At 39.6% G+C, this 25924-nt stretch overlaps 1 protein-coding gene across 1 annotated transcript in view; it reads left to right on the top strand.

The window, feature by feature from the left end:
- LOC105380833 overlaps positions 1–24798 on the top strand; it is an 81061-nt gene extending 56263 nt beyond the window's left edge. The window contains exons 3-25 of the mRNA XM_048630194.1: positions 12939–13135; positions 13852–13953; positions 15950–16032; positions 16363–16440; positions 16525–16601; positions 16725–16789; positions 17390–17555; positions 18757–18893; positions 19073–19277; positions 19623–19787; positions 19910–20103; positions 20181–20277; positions 20353–20601; positions 20721–20998; positions 21099–21232; positions 21323–21477; positions 21564–21764; positions 22063–22207; positions 22477–22678; positions 22754–22889; positions 23254–23380; positions 23784–23916; positions 23996–24798. Of these exons, the coding sequence (XP_048486151.1) occupies positions 12939–13135; positions 13852–13953; positions 15950–16032; positions 16363–16440; positions 16525–16601; positions 16725–16789; positions 17390–17555; positions 18757–18893; positions 19073–19277; positions 19623–19787; positions 19910–20103; positions 20181–20277; positions 20353–20601; positions 20721–20998; positions 21099–21232; positions 21323–21477; positions 21564–21764; positions 22063–22207; positions 22477–22678; positions 22754–22889; positions 23254–23380; positions 23784–23916; positions 23996–24506 (3837 nt within the window). The 3' untranslated portion in view covers positions 24507–24798. The remainder of the gene's footprint in view (positions 1–12938; positions 13136–13851; positions 13954–15949; positions 16033–16362; positions 16441–16524; positions 16602–16724; positions 16790–17389; positions 17556–18756; positions 18894–19072; positions 19278–19622; positions 19788–19909; positions 20104–20180; positions 20278–20352; positions 20602–20720; positions 20999–21098; positions 21233–21322; positions 21478–21563; positions 21765–22062; positions 22208–22476; positions 22679–22753; positions 22890–23253; positions 23381–23783; positions 23917–23995) is intronic.
- Positions 24799–25924: the final 1126 nt, after the last annotated feature.

Below are 25924 nucleotides of genomic sequence, written 5' to 3'. Positions count from 1 at the left end.
ACTTTCAACTACTAACAACTTGTAGCTATGTATTAAAGACCCCAATATTGTTTGGTTTTGTAAATTTTATAAAGTCACTTAAATATTTTGTAAAGTTAATTTAAGTAAACGTACTTAGGTTAAGTTTTGTAATAATTTTATACCTATATTCTGTCCGATCAGGAAACTGTTATAATTAGTTATTAAGGTGGGCGTTAATGGCTGCGCCACAGTGTTTCACTATTGCAGTTGTTAACGTTTTAAATTGTCTATTGACCTACTGTTCTTGATCAAAATAAAGATTTTTATTATTTATTATTATTTTATTATAACTTAATTATCTTACTACTTACTCCTTCTAGTCCAACCGCAGGAAACATAACCGATAAACATCAGTTTTCATTGGACGACGCTAGAATATAAATATTATGTAATTTCTTGGCAGATAAACGGTTTTTCATCGAAACAATAAAAAGGAAACGTGTGGCGTTATTAAAATTTTATTTGCTACGGAATTATTTTGCTACGGCGTAGCTTCGTAGCTCGTCGTAGCCAGGTCGTAGCAAGAGAGTAATTATTTCACTGCATAACATTTACAACACTTCTGCGTTGACTTCCTGTCTGCTTTCATGTGGACAACTTGCTTTCTAGCAATAAGTCCGCAAATTATTAACTATGTTTTAAAATACTCAACAACAAACTGCTGGTGTACAAGTGCACCATAAAGCCAATCTGGACTTACGGCATCCAACTCTGGGGATCTGCAAGCAACTCCAACCTAGAAATCCTACAACGCTTTCAGAATAAAGTACTCAGGGACATATCTGGTGCTACTTGGTATACCCGAAATACTGAAATACACGAGTACCTGGGGATGCCCACAGTGAAGAGGAAATCTGCTCATACAGCTCCAAATATCAGGACAGGTTACAGGGACATACCAACAAATTAGCGAGAGATCTACTGATGAGTAACCCCGAGGATACTCGACGGCTGAAGCGATGGCACATCCTGTCCCTCAGTGACAGAATCTAAGTGGAGATAAGCTGGAATTAGAAACCAAGGAGATGATGTTCACTGGAACATCACCCAAAACAACGAGGGATAATGAACATACAATCTGATGAAGACAGAATGTCGATGTCAGATGAGAAAGCGGACAAAAAAATAATAATAAAAAAATGTTTTAAAATGCTTCTGTGTAAAATCTGTTTTTTTGTTTGTACCAGCCGTTTCCCCGAGATAAAATAAGAAACTGTTATATTAATAGGTTTCGGGTAGACATAAGTTAGCGCGGCTGCATCCCGCGCCCCAGTCCTCAGTCGAATAAATGCTTGTACATATACCGGCTGTCTCAATTATAACAGAAACATCAGTAAGTACATGCATTAACGTTTATAATATTTGAAGGATGATACTAATTACGACATCGTATAATAATCATAAAGTTGTTTCTTCGAAACCCTCCTAGTCCAATTCAGACTTCGCCACTTTTTTGCCATTAACCTGATCATAGAACTTGACAAAAGGCTTTAAAGCTCATCGATTCATTACACAATGTGATAATAAAGAAAATCAATGTTTATCGGTCTAAATTAAGAAAATACGAAAATACCTAAAATAATCCTATATTATAACGAAAGTAAAAGCAGTAAAACCCTTTGGAAAATGACAAATTATGTCAAAACATTAGTCCCTTTATTACCATAATATTATTGCAAAGTTGTTTGAAACTCATCACTCATTACTTCCTCTAACTTTCGTATCCTAATGTTACCTGCGGGAGGTCCCCAAATCCTGCGTGTGAGAACAAATTTGAATGAATCCAAATGTGGAATATACCATATTTGTTTTGTCAATGTTCATAGATTTTAATCTATATTTTGAATAGGTGTTTCCCAGTTTAATTACAGTTTAGTATTTAGTAAATTTTAACAGTTACTTAACACTATGTAAATTAAACGTTTATGGCATATTAAACTTGTAACTTAACTAAACTTTGTTGGTCACGTGACTTTTTACTATGGGGAACGAATATTTTTTTCGCGAATTTCCAAAACTCGTAGAACAAAAGTTGTTCAGAATGACCCCTTGAGTCTACCCCTTTCGGCTTAGTATACACTATTTGCAACACCCTGTATATCGATATATTCAGTAGCCTTCTTCGTTGTTTGCGACGGAGAGAGCTGCGTGATATTCGACATATGGCAAAATCACTACATATCCTTTACATCTCTATTAAACAGAGTTTCTGAATAAATACACTCGTGGTATTAACTAGTCATATCTAGTGTACACAGTCAAAACTATTACGGAACGTACTGAAACTACGAACTTCCTGTACGAGCTGGCATAATGACAAAATGCATGCATTCGGAGCGTGAATAGTGTGGCGCGATTTTAACACAGTGAGGTCACTCTAGATTACTATGTTCGAAGCTTGTAACCGCTGCTGCGCTAACCATGACTCTATAATAATTATAATAATATGTGGCGACATCTCACACACGACCATCCGACCCCAAGCTAGGCAGAGCTTGTGTTATGGGTATCGGACAGCTGATATATCTACACAAATACATAGATAGATACATATTAAATATAAATATCAACACCCAAGACCCGAGTACAAATAACTGTCTTTTAAACAAATATCTGCCCCAGCCGGGAATCGAACCCGGGACCTTCGGCATAGCAGTCAGGGCCACTACACTAACCACTACGCCACTCGATCGTCAAAATGTCGTTGCATTAGACGTACCGAGGGCATCACTGCATTCGTTAAAGATTTTTTTCGTCAAGCTGTAGTAACCTCCAGTGCTAATTTTAGTTCGTTGAACAAATCCTAGCTCGAAGGAATTAGTTCAGAGTGGCCATACACTAGTTGCTGAATGCTTTAATTTAAATTTCTACGTTAATGGCCGTTACATGTTTGGTAATTGGTAACTAAAGGCAAGTTTTCTTTTATTTAATCAACCATTGGACAAAAATCGTAGGAATTAGGTAAAACCAACAAAATCTATATCTGCTGCAGCTTTGATGCTTGCTTGACACTTGCTTTTGGCCATTGGTTAAACTATAGATAAAAAACTAGCTCTTATTACACTCACGGGCAATGAAAAGGTTCCACAGAGAAAAGCACCAAATTACAAACGGAAAAGGCTAGCTTAATAACGCCTTCTGCAACATTAAAGTACATTTAACAAAGCATCAGGATATTACCAACTAAAAACGATAATATATAGAAAAAAAAAAATTAAATCTTTGAAAAAACATGGGTCTTTTGGTGTCGGATTTTGTAAGTGGAACCTTTTCATTGCCCGTGAGTGTATTTATTCACTCGCTGAGCATAGGTAGTATAAATTTGCGTAGACAAATAGGTACTTGAAAAAAAAATCATAATAGAAAATATCGTTGGCCATTCTGGACACGAGTGGCCAGCAGAGGTCGTGGGACCCACCAATCCCGGATTAGCGTTAAATTGCGGCTTCGGCTGAATTTTCACTTTCCCGTAACAAAATATCCGGATGCATATAAGCCCGGCTTAACTTTACCGCATAATTTTCCCTTTTATTGTTCTGTTGGAATTTGCGTGCTTGGAAATGAGATGAGGGATCTTGTAGGATACGTTGTCCATATCTGAAATACTAGCTTCACCCGTGAGCTTTGCTTCTCCAGAGAAAGGGATGATGAAAGTGGAATTTCCGGGCCTATGTGTTAATCCAGAGAGTCAGGTTTCAGCTTACTACTTACCAGATTTCATAAAAATTGGTCCAGATAGACATTTTCCCGTGAAAGAGTACCAAACATCCATTCATCTTATACTTACAAACTTTCATACATACCTGCTACGTACATATGCACTCACTCCCCGAAGGGGTAGCCAGAGTCAGAGGTGGCTCACAAGTGAGCCACCCTCTTTTCGCACCACATTTGTACTCAGGTGATAGGTTGCGAACCATATCGCCGTTTTAGGATAGGTACAATTCACTTAGGAAACACATTTAGAATCTACATGTGCAGGTTTCCTTACGATGTTTTCCATCACCGTAAGAGCACGTGGTATCATTGTTAAACTCCTTAATTGAAAACACAATTGAAAGAATTCATTGGTACAGGCCAGGATTTGAACCCACGGCCTCTCGTTTGAAAGGACGAGGCCTTATCCATTACGCCACAACCGCTCCAAACTTCTATTTCTACAACAAACTTTCACTTCTATAATATTATTATTACGACTGTACGTTTCGATCGATCCACCGAATTGAACTCAATTAGCGATTGTCTTTTGTTCGGGTGGCCGGCAATCTGGTTTTTTGCAATTCGGTTGGTCCAATTAGATTGGAAATCGAATTCTATCGTACTGAAATTTTTGAATTTACCATCTGTAATTTAAGTAATTATACAATCTTAATTAATACAACATTTGTAGATCAACAGCTGGTATCATATATCATTTAAGTCACTATCGTTCTGTACCTATGTTCATCACACTTTTTTTCTAGACAAAGACTACTCATGAAAAAATAACATAATATGGGTAGGTACCTACGTGTCGCACCTTGGGCAGTAGCGACAACTAATCTGACTGGATAATCTTTTCAACCCCAGTTCAGCTGTAGTGTTTCCCATCGACACGCTTAAAATTCGATATCTATAGGCAAAGTAAGCAAAAACTGTAATAGCTCTAAAGACTCCAAAGCTATACTTAAGAAAAATAAACACAATAACTTTATTTACATGTAAGCCAGTTATGCGAGATTTCCTTCTATAAAGTCGATAAATTAGGGTTGAGTCACGTTGCGTAGTCTGTAAGCATTCGTGTAACGAAATACGACTCAATTTCCGCGCCCCAAGCCGCCGCCAGTGCTACAAATAAATATGGCCAAGTATAACGCCGACTTAGAAAACAAACTCTTAGATCTTGAATTATGATGGTAGTTCCGAAACTGGTACACATATTCTCTATTCTATATTCTGAGAGGGGGCGAAGTTCCTGTGCGTGGCTCTCTCGAGTGGAACCTTTATACGGTGGCCTGCGCCACCGCTGCAAGCTCACATGCTGCTCAAGCACATCCACATAAACACCACTGCTACACATATCACACACAAAACGTCCCCAGATTTATAACAGATGTAGCTGGTCCCTTCATCATCAGGGATCGCTATTTTAAAAACTCCGCCTGTATACTTTTAGGCGCAGGCCACCGTACATATCCCCTTGATTTCAGCTCAGCCAGCCTAGCTCCCGAGTAAACTGGAGTAGCAAGCCTGGGTGTTGCAATAGCTGAGATAGGTATAACTGGTAGGTATATCATTTGGGGATTATTGAATAGGGATGTAAAAAAGTTTCTTCTGTTGGTGCCCAAGCCTGTAGCAGGAATATATTTAATAATTTGGAAGTAAGTATTTTTTAAACCCTGTGAACTAATTTGTAAATTAAAGTTGTATTAATTCTCTTACATACTGTTGTTACCGTTATTATACTGAATGAAGGATTCCGGATCAAAATTTGATTCACTGGAATTTATAATTGCATTGACAATACTTTATACAAAAGTGAACTGTAAACGTTTTAGAAAATGTATCGAAATAAATTTACCATATATAGGTATTACATAAAAAGTAAAGGTAATAATAAATACAATCAAATCTCACTTAATTGAAAATTAGTATTTTGTTTTTTTAAGGTAACCTGAAATTTTATGCGTTGTGAGATGTTGTGTTATATATCGTCCGGATTACAACTTTGGTACTTATAGTTCTTTAGAACTGACTATGCTCTATGGTTGATTCTAAAAATAGTTACTCCTAATTTGAACTAGAAATTACATTTCACAAATCACAGATAGGAACCATACACGCGAAGCAACAAATTTAAGGCTATTATATCAAATAGAAGTCGTATTTTGCACAACGAACGGTCCGCGATATATGAAGGGCCAGTCTAGCTTACGAGGAACTAAGCTTCTGCTGTTGCGCTCCGCACATTTCTATACTCATTCAGTACATCTAGGACAGGTTTGATAGTTTGTTGAAAACTATTCTATTCTATTCTATTCTATTCTCTGTGGGGGTGTAAGTACCTGCACCTGGCTCTCTCGAGTGGAACCTTTGTGCATATCCCCAAGGTCTAAACTGCCTTCCTAAGCTTGGACCATTTCCCACCACGCTGGTCCACTGCGAGTTGGTGGGTTCACATATCTAGATGTGCTAGATCTAGATATCCAGGTTTCCTCACGATGTTTTCCTTCACCGTAAGAGCGATGGTATACATTGTACTTAAGTTAAAAGAACTCATTGGTACATGTCAGCGCCGGGATTCGAACCCGCATCTCTTGATTGAGAAGCGGGCGCTCACCCGATTGAGCTACCACCGCTCTGTTGAAAACTATAAAAGTTTACGTTTTCCCGCATACAAAGTGTCTCTAGCGAAAACTATTAAATTGACAGATAATGTATGCAGATGACAGAATAACACCAAAACATTGATTTATTATATTATTATTATTTTGTTTTTTTCAAACGTACATGAACACCTAAAAATTACATGAAAGAGCTCGTTAGTTTATAGTGAAGGTAGAATACCCCTTCTAATGCGATTGTTCGAGTCCGCTAATGGAATCGCGGCGCCGCTAATGGCCTCATTGGTGAGTCGCAAAGACGGACGCTCATTGGTTGCTAATAATTGATTGCTATTTTCTACTGGTCGGCTGCGATACAGATAGGAATTGTGTTATCAGTTATCAGACTTTAGTGAGAGAGATGATTGTAAAAAGTTATTTACGGACCGAACGGGACTTAATGCACAAAAGATCCGCTGTACTTATGCTGCATGCTGGTCATTCAGTCTTATAAGCTCTAGCTAGTGTTTTTAATGACACACTAAGAAGAAGAGTTGCCTTACATTGTTGTACATATTTAAGTACCAGAAACTGTCAAATAATTTTTACTTTCTTTCTTTCTTACTAAAATGCTCAGGCAAACTACCTGCAAAGCATTCATTCCATTGGCATTTTAACAATTTGACTGCGTTACTTTAACACCCAGCAAGCGTTGAGGGCTTTACATGTCAAAGAGTATGATAACACGCTGCTTCAACACCGGCCCTGAGGCAGCGAGTAGCGACACTCTGGGGGGTCACTTTACCTTCAGTAAAACGGAAGTTCCGGTCTCTGCTGCGCCAACCACGACTCTCGTTACATTAAACTATTTGTTAGCTTGTTGTTGTTTAGGGCAGATATTTGTTTAAAGACAGATCTTTGTACTCAGGCCTTGGGTGTTGACATTTATATTTAATATGTATCTATCTATGCATTTGTGTAGATATATCAGCTGTCCGATACCCATAACACAGACTCTTCCTAGCTTAGAGTCGGATAGCCGTGTGTGAGATGTCCCCACATATTATTATATTATTATTAACTTAGCGACTGCATGAAATCTTTCGTTAATTCGTTTTTTCCAAGCAAGAGTGACCCTCCTAAGGCAGCGACACTCGACTCTGCCGGCTATAAATAATGCATGCTGAGTCCGTGCACTCTACTTGTAAGCTGGTTGTAATGGATAATTCGCTCAACACAGTCATATGGACTTGCTAACGTGGTTAGAATAGTAGTCTATGTTTTTATTATACATTGCGGTTCGAAAATAACTTAATTTAGGTATCTTAAAAACTATATAGTGCTTCGCTTCGCCTTAAAAGGTTTTCAGGCGAGAATTGCTACATAATATGTACTTACCTCTATAATAATTATTTTTTTCATCGAAATAGTGCAGTTCTTAAATTCACATGAACTGTACCAGTTGATCCCATACTCATTCATTTAAATATTAACGGTTTGCTACTTTGTCAAAGTATTTACGTACATTTAAATGACTGTATATAGCTACTTACAAAGCTGTCAGTACAGTTGCACCCTTATCACAATAACCTCGCCCACAAACAGTTCAACATCCAATAACACCAGGCAATGTTTTTAACCCCCGACGAAAAATAGTGGTGTTATAAGTGTCTGTGTATATCTGTCTGTGGTAGCTTAGCTCTCAAAACCGACTGCACCGATTTTTAATTGGTTTTTTGAGTCATAGGTAATGTTACCGCGAGTGCTCTTAGAAAGCCATATTTTTTTAAAAATCCGCTTAGCCATTTGAATAGTTATGAGAATTTTATTCTTTGTGATGGGAAATGGACCAAGCTTAAGTCAGCAGTTCAGCAAGAAGCTATATCCCTTTAGATAGTCACAAAGACTCCTTTGGAGAGAGCCAGGTGCAGGCAAACACCATCGCATAGAATAAAATACATTCTGATTATCGTTTAGAAATTCGTAACCTTTCACACATGACGGAACTGCATTATTAGTATCACTTTCAGTTATTTCAGTTTATGTTGCAGACTCTCTCACGATACAGGTTCACCTAGTGTGGAATTTGTAGCCACATCACAAATGTATTCAAACAATTTGTTAATAAACGTTTTTTACTCTACTTTTTTTACTTTAGTTTACTCTGCTCTACGTATCTAATAATTTCATATCACAGCTATGTTACAAAGGGACTCTGCAATACGATGTCTGCATACTAACGGAACAGCCGGCCTAATGTTCTTAGATTAGGGCCGCTGTTTCATTCGAGCACGCTGAGATAGAAGTAGAGTTATGGTGCTACGTGATTGAATCGCGTAATACGTTTATAACGCTTTTATTCAAAGGTTTTTTTTATCCCTATTTCGGTGCCGTTGGTTTGCCAACACTCTTTAACATCTGTCTGACATTTTTATCTATGATTAAAGACCAAGGAACATAAAATTATTTCTCAGAAATATAGATGGTTCAAAGAATAATATCTATTTTTACCTACTTATAGATATTAAATCAATATACATTGGCTAAAATAATTATTGAGTTTGCATTTCCGTTTTCTAAACTTATTTGCCAGGCTGTACCTATAAATCACGCCTTCAGCATTCCAACAAAAGCGAGAAACGGGAAACCACATTGTTGAAACAAAAAGCTACAATAGAAATAAAACAACAAAGCCGCTATTTACATCATCCTGTTGTTTCCGTTCACAACACCAGATTACACGAGTAAAATTGTAAATTTAATCATATTAAAGATATCAACATATACAAGTGACTTAAGTTGGTTTAGTTAGTTGGTAACAACTTTTGTTGTATGACAATAAATGTTTAGACGGCCGACTGGTGTAGTGGTTAGTGGCCCTGACTGCTAAGCTGAAGGTCGCGGGTTCGATTCCCGGCTGGGGCAGATATTTCTTTAAGACAGACAGATATTTGTACTCGGGTCTTGGGTGTTGATATTAAATATGTATCTATCTATGTATTTTGTAGATATATCAGTTGTCCGATACCCATATCACAGGCTCTGCCTAGCTCGGGGTCGGATGGCCGTGTGTAAGATGTCCCCACAAAAAAATGCACTTACCACTTTTGCATCACTCTGTATAAATAAGCAACACCAGTTAGTATCTATGTCGTAACTGTAACCATCGCTACACTCCGCTAATCAAGAGATCTGAATATTTGATCAGGTTCACAAGTCTGCTAAACACAATTAACAAAATTGCTTGGAAATATCTTGATAAACACGTGGACTGAAACTTTAGTTTAAGTTGGTTTACTAAAAGTTTTCCAATATTACACTAATTGAAACATCGAAAGCTTGAATAAAGCTATGAAGCTTGTTTTGGGAATTATTTGGACGTGTCCTATAAACTTTCAAGTGAAATAGATTTTTCCTTTTTGAAAGGCTGGCCTTTTCCCAGGATGTTACCGATGTTATGTTTAAATCACTGAAAACCTTGGCTTGTACCCACTATTTCGATAGTTTATCAAGATACAAAATCACAAATCTGAAGAATAATGAAAATAAATCACTCAAACAAAGGACATTCCAGTTCAAAAAGTACCTATCACAATTTCATTTCCCGAGTGGCTCAATTCATCCATCTCAGTGAACAGTATTGTTTGCTCCCTCCCACTAATAGACTTGGCCCAATCAAGGCAAGAGACAGACAATAGCACTCATCATAATCTAATATTGGGCTCTCAGCACAAACAGTCATTGAACGGAATTCGATAAAGCTGGACAGAGCCTGGCTTTCGGGCAGGACGTTTTAACTCTTATAGTTATGAAGTTTTAGGTGCCATTTCAGCCTACCGTTTGGCCAAACAAAAATTAATGAGTTGCTTTTTCCTCATCTTTATTATGTTTATTTGATTAGAATATAATTGGGGAGCTTAAATGTGACAGCAACAAAGCACAAGGCAACCTTGCAAGCATAGGGAGTTCTTTGGGACAAAGTTTCCGATACTTACTCAGATATGATACGATGGTATAATGTAGATACACACCTAAGTAGATTTATTTAAAATTAAAAAAAAACATGCATGACCTACATATACATATATGCTTACGACTGTGATCCCCAAAGGGTTAGTCAGAGGTGATTCTCAAGCGAGCCACACGCCTTTCGCTCGCTTTACATACTCACGTGATAGATCGCGTGCCGTATCACAGTTTTTGAATGAGTACAATGCACATAATATTTATGGTTCACATCTAAATGTGCAGGTTTCCTCACAATTTTTTCCTTCCTTCCTTTAGTATTTTAGTACATTAAGACTGCATCTATCGTAGAGTAAGTTGTTGTATCGAGTTTATTGGAAGTTTGAAAGGATATCCCCGACAGCGTGACACCCATTGTTCAGTGTCCTGGAGACTGGCGTCTCAACGACTCCTGCCGGCACCAATATGGCTGAATTTCAAGAAGAAATGTAGTTAATACAGCCTCTGTTATGTAAAAAGTGGCTAGTATTATAAATCTTAGTATGTTCCTACTGAGTAATGACTGCGGACCGTACTCCATTTAAAATCCAACCAACCAATTGAAGATGTTGACACCTTCACCTACCTGGGAAGCAAAATCACACCAAATGGTGGAACTGACGAGGATATCGGGAACCGCATTAACAAAGCCCGTGGAGCTTTTGCCATGTTAAGCCCAGTGTGGAGGTCTTCCGCATTCCGTCTCCAAACCAAGATCCGCCTGTTCAACGCGTGCGTAAAGACCGTTCTCCTCTACGGTTGCGAAACTTGGAAGAAAACGGTTCAAACCACGAACAAGCTACAGGTTTTCGTAAACAGATGCTTACGCAATATCCTAGGGATTCGTTGGTTTGACTTTGTCTCCAACGAGGAACTTTGGCGCAGAACACATCAAAAACCTGTAGCAGAAACCGTAAAAGAACGCAAATGGAGATGGATAGGACACGTTCTCAGGCGTACTGAAGACGTCCCAAAGGAAGCACTGACATGGCACCCCGAGGGCGGTAAACGAAGACTCGGCAGACCGCGAGAGACATGGCAGCGCTCTGTGAAAAAAGAAATGGGCCAGGTGGGGATGTCTTGGGAGGATGTCTCTGAGCTGGCCCAAGATCGTAAAGAATGGCGGCGCTTCACTTCGGCCCTTTGCTCCCCAGCGGAGATTGGGAATAAGTAAGTAAGTAAGTATGTTCCTACAAAATTACATCATAATTACTACAAAGTAAAAAGTAGATGTTATAAAAGGTCTTTGTCTTAAATGTCAATGGTGCATGGCAGCTTTCGTACGTATTTTTTGCGAAGCATGCTACAAATCTAATATACCTAATTTAGAGTTCATATAAGTACCTAATACTTAAATAAATCGTGTAAGTTCACCGAAAAAATATTCCGCAAATTGAAAAAAAATACGAAACACAAAGAGGATCAAAATGACAATTATTTCAAAAAGTAACATTTTATTTCCAATGCTGAACGTTTGCTCCAAATGCCCCAATTTGCATTTAAGCCTACGTTCAAATAAAAATGGATTTATTACCTCCCCTCCTAACGCCGTCGCCGTCGTGACAGCCTCGCGCGACAACCTACCAAATTATTTTTATTAAATTTAGCAAGCAAGCATTGCATATTTTTCTCTTATATTACCAAAAAATCTGGCCTAACCTCATACGATGGAATATTGACTGTCATATCCCCGAAGAGGAGTTCAGATATGACTCGATCACACACATGTGGCATAAGATACCTTTATTAGTCTATTATGCTACAAAACATGTGGTGTGACTTTTAAATCTAGGTTCAGGTTTAGGTTTTCTGAAAATACTACTCAGACAATTTACCAGTCAGTCATCAATGGGAGTTAGTTAAAAATAAATATACTTATTGTGATAATGCAAGCTGCGTACACTAGGCCAAACAAGAACCTGAGATCCGCTACCACTTTTCAAGCCATTAATATCCACCCACTTTCAAAGAAAACCTATAAAAAATAACAGTAATATCTGGAGAAGTGCCAAGTCCTATATTCGCTGTCGTCGTCTGATCCCGCCCGGCGGCCACACACAGCCAGTCGAGGTATACTTCATAAATAATTCCATGCGACAATACCCTGAAAATGTCTCTTGTGTACATCTTGTGTACTACAACAGCTCTATGAATCGTTTCGGGAAGAAGAGTGCCACAATATAAGATTTGATACATAATTAAGTATATTGTTGCACTGATATAATAACTACATAGGTATACAGTATACAGGCTTTGTGCGCTATGCACAGTATATTATATAATATATTCACCCTACACTATGTCCGTCCGCCTATCTGTCTGTCTGCCTTTTATCTCGGTAAAATGCGTTGAGATTTAAAATTAGAACCAAATTTTCAAGACCGTTTCCCGTTCCTATTAAAGGTGTAAAAAAAATTCATTGCCGTAAACATAAAACATATATAGGGTATTTCTGGTTGACCTTATAATTATGTTGTCATGCTGCAGATATATAAGGGACCCTCCATGCTCGAATCTGACTCGCATTTGAGTAGTCTAAACCCCATAACCATCCCAGAACTTCCCAATGTAACCTACTCAAAATCTTATCGTAATCTTTCCTTGCTACAGGTGCAGAGTCCAGTGCTAGTGGTAGAGCTAGCGCTAGATGCGCTCGAGGGTTCAGCACTTCGAGCGCTGCGCCTGCTGACTGTGTTCGGCTTCAACATGACATATGCCGTGACGTCACCAGCGAGCAAGGAGGTCCAGTCCTGCAGCGCGCTCGACTGCCGCCTCCTTGGGCATTGCTATGCAGCCAGTGACTATCAGTAAGTTTTTTAAAGAATATAAACTTGTTTAGGTTCATAAACACCTGGTTAGTGGTTATATGGTGGTTAGTGAAAAATGTAACCTCCCACCTGTTACCCGTTGCAAAGTTAGCGTTATTAGATTCTATCAACTCAAGAATGTTTTCTAATAATACCCTACTATGTTTTTGGACCTAATTTATAAGTAACACCAATGTAATCTGATGTGCAGATAAACTTTTACTAGGTTTAAGTCACATTATTTAATAGAACAATAATGTAAACTATTAAATTAATAAAAAATAAATAAATAATAATGTATGTATGTAGGTATATACGCTATGGTCAGATAATAATAATATGTACTGACTCAAATGCGCAATACATCAGACTCTGTAGCGTGAATTTAGATAATTTACATACAACACTTAATTTATCAAACACGAGAGTCGTGTCAACAGCGCTGAAAATCACAATAAACTCTCCATGTATGTATGCCGTGCCACGCCTCGCCAGGTTTACGCACGTATACACATGAAAACAAACGCGAACGTGTTATTTGACTATCAAAGCAGAATGCCATCGAATGGAGCAAAAACGCTAACACACCGCCCAGCTGTTGAAGTCTGTTTATTGATCTCTGCTTATAAACATCACGTGCAGGGTAACATGTCAAGCTGTCATATGGTGTGACGGGCGGTTGGTGGATTTATGGCTCATCCTGCAGTATGTTTCAGGGGGTTTTTCTGCTCGTGTTTCGAGGGGTACTCCGGGGCGGACTGCGGCGCGGGCCCCGCCTGCCGCGACGCCGGCCTGTGTCGACATGGAGGCACCTGCAGGTAAACTTCTTAGCCTTCTATTACCGAGTTGTAGAAAGGAACATTAAGCTAATATCGACATTAAATCTGTCTTATACTGTCAAAGCAAGGCAGCTATATATTTAGTCGACATTAGTTTAAAGTTCCTTTTTGCAACTCAGCCTATGTATGTTTCCGATGGACAAAAACCCTATGTCGTCAACATATATTTGAAGTTTGTGGAGTGTGAATAATACGTTTTATCAGAATGGTCTGTAATTAATAAAAAAAAAAATGTTAAACTGAAGCGGATTCGATGTCGAGCCAGTAGAATTTCAATCCAAAAATGGCAGTCTGAATAACATAATAGTGATGGAGCCAGTATTTTACTTAAATCCCTGAACAGATTACCTTCCAAGCTATGAAATGCCTGAAAGATTAATCCTGTAAATCACGAACGCCTTACGCATAAAGCAGACTAATTCATAATGTAATGAGTTCCGAGTTGAAACATTCTGGGAATAAAACTTTCCGTCTACTCATAATTGCTTACCGCACCGCGAACCAATCTGTTTCCTTAAATGTCTGCGAATTTTCTCGCAACAAGAAATTTTACACCATCCACACTGAAAAGTACTTACAGTCTCATCTGTATCTAGTTACAAAACTTAAATACGTGCATATTATGAAAGCATTTTGCAATGCCAGTAGTGAAAGTACACTACGAATCTCGAAATATGACCAAAAGTTACGATAAAATACTGTCTATAGGAGCTCGTGAGATGAATTCAGAGGATGTTTTCATACATGCCACCTGGCATTTATTTATATATCTTCCGTGCTGCTGACTGAAACAAATAATCCGATTACAGTTTACGTGCACGATAAAATACGAGTACAAAAATATTACAGTAAATTGGTCAAGTTACGTGAAACGAGCTGTACCTAATTTTAATAGACATGAGAAGGTTTAGGAGAAATTGTCTTTGTTCAGCAAAATAATCATCCACGCAAGTCTTTAAGACTGCCGCTGCTAAAGTTTGAAGGCAACACTTTAGACGTGCACCTAAAAAGTTGCCATTCGCTCCAACAGAGACTTGCAAAGGGTAATTCGTGGCCTCTACAGGGCACTTATCGTTCCGCAGAAGTTTCTGGAAACTGTAATTGTAAGAAGTGCTCATTATTGTGTTCCAAAATAAGATGCAGCGACTCAGGCGCTCGGAAGTTTAACTTTGTTGTTGTTGTTGAACGAGAGGTTCTTATGGAGGTTCTATTATATTTTCTGTGGGGATGTAAGTGCCTGCACCTGACTGTCTCGAGTGGAACTCTAAGGTCTAACTCCCTTGCTAAGCTTGGACATTTCCCATATAAATATGCTTAAGCTAGAAATTATGCATAAGTATGAAGGTTTCCTCACGATGATTTTCATCACCTTAAGAAAAATTGTAAAGAGCTACTTGGTACAGTCCGAAACTTGACCCCTCAATGGCATTGTCACTTTGAGAAGGGGCAGGTTTCTTTGCCCCAGACTATAATGATGTCCTCCTAGGAATTTGTACCCTTACCTCTGGCGTGAGAAGCGGGCGCTTAGGCCCGGGTCTCCTATTTACGCCGTAGATCGCGTCCAGCGTCACGCCGTAGGCCGCGTCACGATGCTCACTATAGAAATGTACTGATGCGGTCTCCCTCACACGCCTACGTTGGCGCGTAGACATAATGAGCATTGTGACGCGGCCCACGGCGTGACGCTGGACGCGATCTACGGCGTGTAATAGGAGACCCGGGCCTTACCCGACTGAGACTCTGACGCTCTTGCGCTACCAGCGCTGTGGCCTTATTGTCCACAGCACATTCTGAGCTGGTGCCTTTTGACGCTCTAGACAGCAACCTTTGTTAGTTAGTGTGTTTTTTATTGCATAATATATTTTTATGTATTTTGTTGATGTTTTGTATCATTTTCTGTTGTTGTTGTCAGTGTATCAACTAAATGTTTCTTTCTTTCTTTCTTTCTTCTTGCTCTTATGGTCGTTGTTTGCAGGCAGATGGGCCCCGAGGCGGTGAGCTGCGTGTGCGCGCCCGGGTACGCGGGAGACTTCTGTGAGACTCTGCTCTATACTCCAGGTGGGGATAATATTTTTTGATGGATTAGCGCATTAATTGACTGATTTTTAAAATTCTTTATTAAATAAATATAAATACTTACAGTTAACACATAAAAATAACAAATTGAGTCGACACACAACTTTCTTTTTGTTTTTACCAGGATCTGCGACCTACAAAATACTTATAACATTGATTAGAATTATAGATTAGAATAATAAAATTAAAATGTAAATTTTCATCAAGTGGGTGTAACATTTTTGGTCCAAATAACTCAATGCTGTTATATTGTTTCAGTTGCCATTTCAGATTTTAATTATCGTCGTAGGTAATATTCGTACTTTATTTCAGTATGCAGTACAGAAGAGTGCTCACCAGGTTGTGTTAACAAATCATCCTGTAGCTGCAACTCGGGAAACAGCGAAACCTGTAAATATCTCATAATTTATTTTATGTTATTCATTAAAAATATATATATTTTTACAAAATACTAAACATATTCTTACTTTCTAGCTCTGGCGAGGTATGAAGTAGAGCTTCAAGTAATTAATGAGGCTGCAAAAAACATATCTAGAGATATTTCTAATCAGGTAATTTTGTTAGGTATTATTGTTAAGAAAAAGAATAGTTAACATTACACCTTATACATCATTCATTTTCACGCTACAAACTACGTACTTATCTTTAGTTTAAATATATGAATTTACTTTCAGATTACTGAATATTTGAAGGCCTCCGACATAGAATTAGATGAAGAAGTTGAAATATTAAATATAAGGTAAGGGATTCACGAACTATGTAAAAATGGTCCATATGTACCACCTACTTATTATCATAAAATGTGAAAATGTTTCTAGTAAACGTTTTGATCATATTATTAAATTACGTTTTGCGTGAACCACATCATATTATTTACTAATTAGTTTAATTAAGACAAGCTACTAAAATGTATAATTATATGCAACTGATACCTGGTGATATCCAAATACACTCACGAATAATGTAAAAGTTCCAGTGACATATACAGGGTGGCCCAAAAAAAAGGAAAAAAAATGATTCCTTAGGCGTAGCACCCCCATAAAAACTTTTTTTTTTTGGAGCATCCTTTTAAATTGTTATTTTAACCATAAAAGTTTCAGATTCTTAGCTATAATGTAAGTAAATCGATTTTATGATCAAGCTAGTCAAAGTTATCCAAAAAAATTATTAATCCGCTGAGGTAAATTTTCTTAGAAAATTAGTAAAACAATGCATAACTCCTAAACTACTAAAAATCGTTGAACATTCATGGGGGTGATTTGGGTACCCCTTGATCTAAGGAATCATTTTTTTTTCTGTAGTACTTCACTCAGTCTCCAGTGTCTCCACTATATTCCAGTTCGCCAGACAGTGCGGGCACGCGGGCGGTGCGCGTGCGCATGTGGGCGGAACAGGCGGCGGCGGACTCACTCCAGGCGGCTCTCTCGTTCTACTCCGCCGCCCCCCGCGCCCGCGTGCTGCCCGCCACGCTGCATGTTGACATGCAGCCTGCGCTTAGCTTCTTGGTATGTAAAGTAAACGCTCTAAACGGCCGTTTCTGACGGAAACGAAATTAGCTTCCCCATTCTAGGTAAGTACTAGGTGTTGAGGTGCTAAAAATTGGAATTGGCGGCGCTAGTTGGGATTACACTTTACCTTAAGGACGCTTTTTCTTTGGCTGACCTAACGCCTGTTGCATTGGGGACTATAAGGAATATTAGGGTGGTTCATGTGTGTATGATAAAGATGTGCGCGCGCATGTGGGCGGAACAGGCGGCGGCGGACTCACTCCAGGCGGCTCTCTCGTTCTACTCCGCCGCCCCCCGCGCCCGCGTGCTGCCCGCCACGCTGCATGTTGACATGTCGCCTGCTCTTAGCTTCTTGGTAGGTGTAGTACTACTACATCCGACCCCAATCTGAGCAGAGCCTGTAATATGGGCATCGGACAGCTGATATATCTACACGCATACATAGATTAAAATCCAAAACGCGAGTACAAATATCGATATTTAAACAAATACATACATAATAGAGTATATGCCCCGACCGGGTATCAAACCCGGGAGGCCGGGACTTTCGCTATAGCAGTCACTAACCACTACACCATTCGTTTCCCTTGGCTGATATAACGCCTGTTTCATAGGCATTATTATTGCCATGTGGTTAGAAAGGAAGTCGTTTGGAATTAATGTCATTAGGTAATTGACTCATCCGATTAATGATCAACAAAAAACAATGTGTGTTCCAGCTTTTTACATAATATTCATCAATAAGCTACTGAAACAACATAGGTAAGTATTAAAACTTATAGAATGTTTCCCGATTACAAAAACGTTCACGTTGAAAGTGTTGAAACAAAGGCTTCGAGCTAAGTTATCTACTACAATGTACATAGATAGAATATTATATTGCGTAAAATTTCTATGAAAACTTCCGATAGAGATTTTTGTTTAGATACTGCGTTTTTATCACATAGCACTTTCAATAGCTGGATGTTATATTCACAGATACTCGTGGCAACCTATACGCATTGTATGTAAGGCTGTTTTAACAACATGCGGATTTCGTCACGCACGCGGGATGGCACGCCATTTTCCCCGCGTCCCGCGTGCATATTGCAAGAGTCACAATGAATTCTTGTATGAACGCGTGCATAGACGAAATTCACGAAATCCACCACAACTCCATAATTTTGTATACCTAATTTATAATGTATATTCTTTCCAGACTTTAACGCTAAACCAGCGTAGAGAAATATGGGAAGGATCTGAATTCGTCCTCACCTGCACCGCTTATGGCTCTTTAGATGTCAACTTCACATGGTACAAGGACGGCGTCAAAATCAACTTTAATGGTACCTCGAGGTATGTATGTAGGTATGTAGGTATACTTTAGGACACTTGACCCTATTTCTTCTTATAAATACCTATATCCTTCCATCCAAGGTTGTCTCGAAGAAACAGCTTGAAGCGATAAATCCGCCATTAATTATGTATACTTTTTCGAGCTATGAGTGAACCAAAGGCAAACCATGACTTGGCAGGAACATTTGGACCAAAACGCTGATAGAAGACGAGACGGGCCACGTGACGTCGATCCTGCAGGTGTCACCGGCGGAGCACGTGGACAACGGGCGGTGGTCGTGTGCGGCTGACGACGTGGGCCGGCGCCGATGCCGGGCGCTCTGGCTCACCGTGCTGAGGCCCCCGGACATCAGGCTCATACCTTCCGCTTTGACTGTTAACAAAGTAGGTGCCCGATCTGCTGCTATTGCACGATAATACTTTTTAAGGGTAGACTATTTAATAGCCAGCTCCTCCACCCGATTGTCAGTGGCTGTCAAACTGACAAGAGACTCAAGTTATACCAACTTTTTGAAACCATATTTTTACATAAAGAGAATTAAGGGCGTCTTGCATAACAAAGTTAATCAAAATTAAATCTATCTATGACCTCTTGCTCTGACATTATACTGTCAGAGCAAGAGACAAACTATTTAATTTTTTTTAACTTTGTTATGCAAGTCACCCTAAGAAGAAGATACAATGCCTAGAAGACAAAAAAACCCCTTCTGAAAGATATTGAATTTGCAGGGAGACAATGTTAGCATAATGTGCCTAACAGACGCCAGGAAAGACCATGGCACATTAGGATTCAGCTGGGCTAGAGACAGGACGTTGTTCCGCCTGTCCCCCGGCCGCGAGGTTTGGGAAGACCTGTATCCGGCCGGAAGTGTCCTCAAACTCTATAATGTTCAAGTAGGTACTTCAAGGTAACTGTTCGTACATTTTTGTTTGACTTGCTGGTAGATGTAAATTAGATCTGGATCTGTTATGGAAGTATAATTATGACCATGAGCTAAATTTGTGTTTTAATCCAGAAATCAGGGGAGTATCGGTGTCAGGTCACATCGATAGCTGGAACGAACTCGAAGGCTGTGACGCTCTGGGCTTTGTCACCGCAAGATGAATTTTGTGAAGCTGAAATATCTCACGGACATAACTGGCTTAGAACTGCTCCAGGTGCGCTTGCAGTCGCACAATGCCCCAAAGGATACAGTGGCCAAATCACCAGGTAAATCATTTGGAATAATGTTTTCAAGTCCATTATGAAGTCACGTTGGAGCTACAATAATAAAAGCTATTTTGCAGATTTTGTGAGCCAAAGACCAATCAACATGGTTTGAAGTGGAGGTTACCAGATTTTTCCCAGTGTGATGCTGATTCATTGAAAGGCATTATGGATGAGGTATAATATGGAAATTTAGTTTTTACTAACGTCTATTATACCAACATTCTATGGCTAACTCTGTATTTGTTTCAGTTCAAGTTGATATCCCGTGGATACTCATTAAAACGCGTGGTTAATGTCACTCGAAGATACGAGAATGCTCTCCTTGCCCTGACCATCCATCCTGGAGAAGGAGCCGTAGTTCTTCATCACACCGTACAGATGTTGCAATATCTTTTATCTAAAGCAGCTAGGGGTAGTGACAAATCTGGAAGCGTTGAGTATTTATTGAGGATCTATGACACGCTATTAAAATATCCAGATACATTCTTGGACGAAGAAGTAAGTATTGGCCTCTGGTTACATCGAGATTGGCATATTAGGTCCTTGGTGTCCAAAATGCTTCAATTCTAAATAATCTTTATAACAGGCACCAATTTCATTATTGACATAATTTGCAGAAAGTCTACGAACTTCAGAACTCAATAGTCCAAACAGCAGGAATGAAAGAGAATCTGGAACTGACCCTGCAAGAGTTCTTGGTCATTTCAAAGCCTGCTCGAGACTACAACGTCGCAGTGTTCAAGCTGAACCCAAGTTTTTCTGCAAATGAGAACTGGTTAGTCACGTCTGTGGCAGTAGAGATGGTCAGAAGCACTCGGCAAGCCACCGTGGTGGCTGCAAGATACAACAATTTAGCTGCAAGATTGCCATCGTTAAAATCTTCAATAGACTTCGTGTAAGGTTACAACAGTTCTATATTTTTTTCTGATGTATAGATTTGTTGTACTATTAGATACTAATAGGACTGTATTAACTGACTATACTTTTATTCTTAGGGAGAGCACAGAAATGGAATACTTGATAGCGTCCCAACATATACAGCTGTCAGCCAGCGGTGAGGAAGTCAATCCTACACTTCCTCATACTGTTACCCTAATCTTCTCTCATATCCACAATTATTCTGGAATAGGTTAGTAAACTTTTTCATTAACAGCGATTCAGCTATATTTTCTCCCTAAAAGCATGTAAAAAATAATAATAATATTAATATTATTTTTAGCCTCTAAACTGGCATGTGGCCAAAGGTCTTCATCCGAGCCAAGACGATGGAGTACTAAAGCCTGTGAGGTGCGAATACCTGAATCCGCCAGTGTCGCTTGTCAATGTCAAGGACTTGGTACATTTGCCCTCTTCACGGTCGCCAGGTCTACTTTAGTAAGTAACTACTTCGTTTAATTAGAATGGGTACTTGCCATTAGCTACAATAAAATTTACACCTAAGATGTTATCCAATTTTTCAGACTCACACAGAGAAAGATCTAAGAGGAGTAGTCAAGGTCACAGTTGGAATTAGTGGCGCGTTGTGCCTTGCGGTCACGGCTCTTCAAATGGTTGGTCTACTCCCGAACCGCAAGGACAGGCTTCCAGTATTGCTGAAGGCAGCTACTGCCGGCACACATTCCGCGGCTATGTTCACGCTTCTTGAATGTGATACTAATCAGGTAAAACAGAGGTCACTTTAATAATTTTTCCGTTTATATCTTTATGTAGTCTATCGATCTATCGTGTTGAGTTGATACTTGCACTTAGCCTCAGGAACTGTTTAGATACCCAATCCCACTCCACACTCTAGGCAACCAAGTTTACTTCCCGTAGTGACCATGGAGATCCGAGGGTTGGGATCATAGGGCATTGTTTCATCTTCCTCCATGCAACTTCTTCATAGACGAGCTTGTGATTTTCATACAGCACCTAGTGTAGGATACTGGATACATTGACATGATATGATGTGGCCACCAGGAGGAGGCGTGTCCGGGTGTGTGGGGCTGGGTGTGCGCGGCATGCTGGTGCGCGGGGTGCGCGGCGCTGTGCGCGCAGCCGCTGCTGCTGCAGGCCGAGCTGGCGGGTCGCCCACAGAACGCACCCACTGTTGGTCTGCTTGCTGGTAAGTGTATTCTAGATAACATCGTATCTTGAGGGTTACTAGCTGGTTAGTATATTCTGGACGTCCTCTCAATCGTGAATAGTTTAAGATGGAAATTCTCGGATGTAAATTGGAAAAAATACAGAAAGAAGTAACTACCATTACTGCATAGTTTTCTGGTGAAGCTAAATTGATATTCTGCCACCCAGCACAAATCCTGTGGAATTTTTAGCTGTATTATGATCCTGGTTAATTGCAGAAAAAATACTAATACATTTGGGTATTCCCAGGCGTGGGTACACTATCCTGGCTGACAGCTCGCCTCTGGGGCGGCGCGCCGCTGCAGCTGGGCACGGCGGCACAACTAGTCTGCGCAGCCGGATGTATCCTGCTCGTCATACTCTGCTTCTCCTTGGCCATCTGCACAGCTTTGAGACTGAGGTCTATTACACATAAGGTTCAAGTTGAACGCATCAAGTACCTTAAAGATCGGTAAGAAAGGGTAACTTTAGCGTTCAAATTCCTTTCCTTTTTAGGATATTTTGTAATGCCGTATTATATTTTTAGGAGGAAACTAGTACGTCATACGTTAGTCCTGCTACTAACAACCACGGCAGTCCAAGCTGCGGGGGTAGCATACGCGCAGCCTGGTGACCGACAAATGATCCATGTCTTTGTGCTGTCTGCTGCTGCTATTGCCAATGTAAGTAAAACTTCATAAATACGGACCACCTCCTCTTTAAGAACACAGCGGTTGCAGCGCCCATAGCAGGCGCCCAGTAATTATTATTTCCAATTACTTATCTATGTTGATGTTAGTCATCCTCATCACCAGTTTGCATTGGTCCAATACAATTTACGTACTTAGTCCTCTTCCAAGGCACAGCACAACACTACCTATATAATCCTTGTTCATTCAAATACTATCAGATGACGTCAATGTCCTCTGCTCTAAAGCTGAGTTTGAATCGATAGCCCTCGTAGACTAGCGCGTAAAATCTAAAGCCCCATGACCTGGTGATGGAATTCCTGCCGGCGAATTAACTCATGGATCTCTTACTCTCCAGGGTATAGCCATGGTGATATGTTATGTGATCTACGACGACGAGTGCATGTCGCTGGCTCGTCGCGCCTTCTCCCTGACTCCGTCACGTGACTGGGAAGACTCTCCCGTCGGTGACACTTCTTTGAGCTGTGAGTATACTCAGAAACTGCTAAAGTGCAAGTTGGCAGCGGACAACATAAGATTGTAGGAGACGATGTGTCACAACGTCACTACTTCACCACGTCTCCACTGCTGTGGGGACCCAGGTCTCCTTCCAATGAAGGAAAGGTTTCTGGCCTAGTCCACCACACTTGCTTAGTGCGGGTTGGTGGACACGGTACTACTATTCCTATGGCATTAGAACAACGCGGACTGAGGTTGTCTTAATTGCTTTGGCAGTTAGTGACTCAGTGCGACAGGCGTTTGCGGTATCCTGATGTCATATGATACCGATTTGCACCTTTAGAAATGTAACCATATTTAAGGCTATATTTGTCTTTCTTTAAAAGGTAACTAGAAATGGTCAGTAATCTGTATTTGTTTTTCTTTCAGTGTATATTAAACAGGGTGTAGAGGTGGACAGTAGAGGCGGAGTCGATATTCTGGAAACTTCCTCACAACATCTGTCGCCTATGGAGTCATACTGGAGAGCTCCAGACCTTGGCAGCACTGATAGGATGCACAGGTAAACATCACACTGAAAATAATAAACAAGTGAAGCTTGCGGCAAAAATAATGATTAACAAAACCAATTATTTCCACAGGAGGCAGTCAGAACCAGATACCAGAGCCGATATAGTCCGGTGCGTCGAATACGCCGAACGTGCCTCCAGAGGACGTCCGCATCTGCAGACTACCACCACGCGAGTAGTCTGCGACCTCGTCCCCCGCGCCCTGCCCGTCTCGCCCCCGCGGCCCCCTCGGGTCCTTGACCCCCCAAAGGTCTCCATAACGCAACCATCTCCAGCCCTCCATGACTCATGCTCAGTGTGCTCAAGATCCAATCCAGATGTATCCATTCCGGAACCAAAAAAGAGTAGTTTAAAGAAATTCTGTCTCGTAGAATATTCTTCAACTGTGTCACTTCCTTCTATGGAGGTGAAAGAAGATAAGAGCTTAGACATAGAGAAGGTGAACGAAGAGTGGAACAGAGCGTATAATTCACCAGATACAGAAGTAGTGTTGAATAAAATATCTAGTGATTTAGACTTTTTGCTAAATAGGACTGTTGATGCTAAAAGTGATTTAGATGTAATTGAGAAAGCTCCAACTTAGTAGGTTTTTGTTTTACTTATGTTTTGTACATAATACCTAATATTATATTTCGGGTTAGTGAAAATGGTCAAGAATCAAGAATTAATTACGTTATGTACTACTATTAAGTAATGTAAGGTTATTGGTGATCATTGCAATCATTTATTTAATACAAAATAAGTAAATTAATGTAGCTAGAACAAATACTTTGAATCCAAATAAGAGGGACATATTAATAATGACCGTTAACTATAATAAATGGTGACATTTTATCAGTGAACAGGTCAATGTTCCATAGATTGAAAACAACTTTTTTTTTTTTTTTTATGTAGCCATTTCAGTGTCCCACTGCTGGGCAAAGGCCTCCCCATGTTCACTCCACACGTCTCTATTGTCGACCACCTGACGCCAATCCGGCAAAAATCTGTCCAGGTCGTCCCGCCATCTCCGCCTAGGTCTACCTGGGCGCCTGCGTCCGTCGCACTTTTATTTTATAGGCTTTTAAAAAAAATGTCCTTATAATACCTACATGCAACAGTTTTTCGTGATTTCAGAGATGGTTACATAATAAAAGTACTTACATAGTTCAAATAACCAGTGGTAGTCGGTACATTGACCTGCCTTGGTAAAATATCTGATAAAATTCCACCCCGTATTAATTAAATTCAGGGTTGTACCAATTTCATTTTAATGACTTAAATATTTAATATAAGTAATGCATGTTGTAAAATGAAAATCAGGATACTTTCAAAAGATAATTTCGCAAAGTTTATATAAAAGCCACTAAGTATAGATTTTTTAATAAATAATTTTAATAATTTTATTCCTTGTTGGTAAATACATTTTTAAATAAAAGTTTGATTTTGTTTTATTTAAGTATTTGACTTTTTGATGTCACCGTGGCTACCTTGATAATCAATTTACGAATTAGATTATTATAGTGTTACTTACTTTTACATACTGACACTTAAATAAAATACTGTTCGCGTTTTTGACACTATTGGTCATGAATAAAGTCGGTCTTCTTCAAAGTGTTCTTACCACAAAGCAAACTTTGTGGTTCTTACCAAACGAATCTTTGGAAAGTGAGTTGTTATTGGTCGAGGCAGTTTTTATAATTGTTTCTCAAAGACTACCTTACCAATATACCTACATGCCAATACGAAAATGCTCCCAAGTAACAAATTAGTTTATTGGGTGCACGAAAGTAGCAATGTCTCGCCTCTCAGTAACGTAGCAACAGTATTTTAGAGGTCTAATAGTATACGTCAACAACAACTTGCAGTCGATACGACCACAAAATGTAGTACGTATGAGTCCTATTCATTTTCAATATAATATATTCAGTCAGCCCCATGGTGTGACTGTGGTACTGGTATAAGTAAACCCTCAATCTCATCACACGTCAGACTCAACATTCCATTTCCCAGTCTGCTACT

The sequence above is a fragment of the Plutella xylostella genome, chromosome 25 (assembly GCF_932276165.1).
Source record: "Plutella xylostella chromosome 25, ilPluXylo3.1, whole genome shotgun sequence".
NCBI classification, from domain to species: Eukaryota; Metazoa; Arthropoda; class Insecta; order Lepidoptera; family Plutellidae; genus Plutella; species Plutella xylostella.
This window is presented reverse-complemented; position numbering and strand designations above follow the sequence as displayed.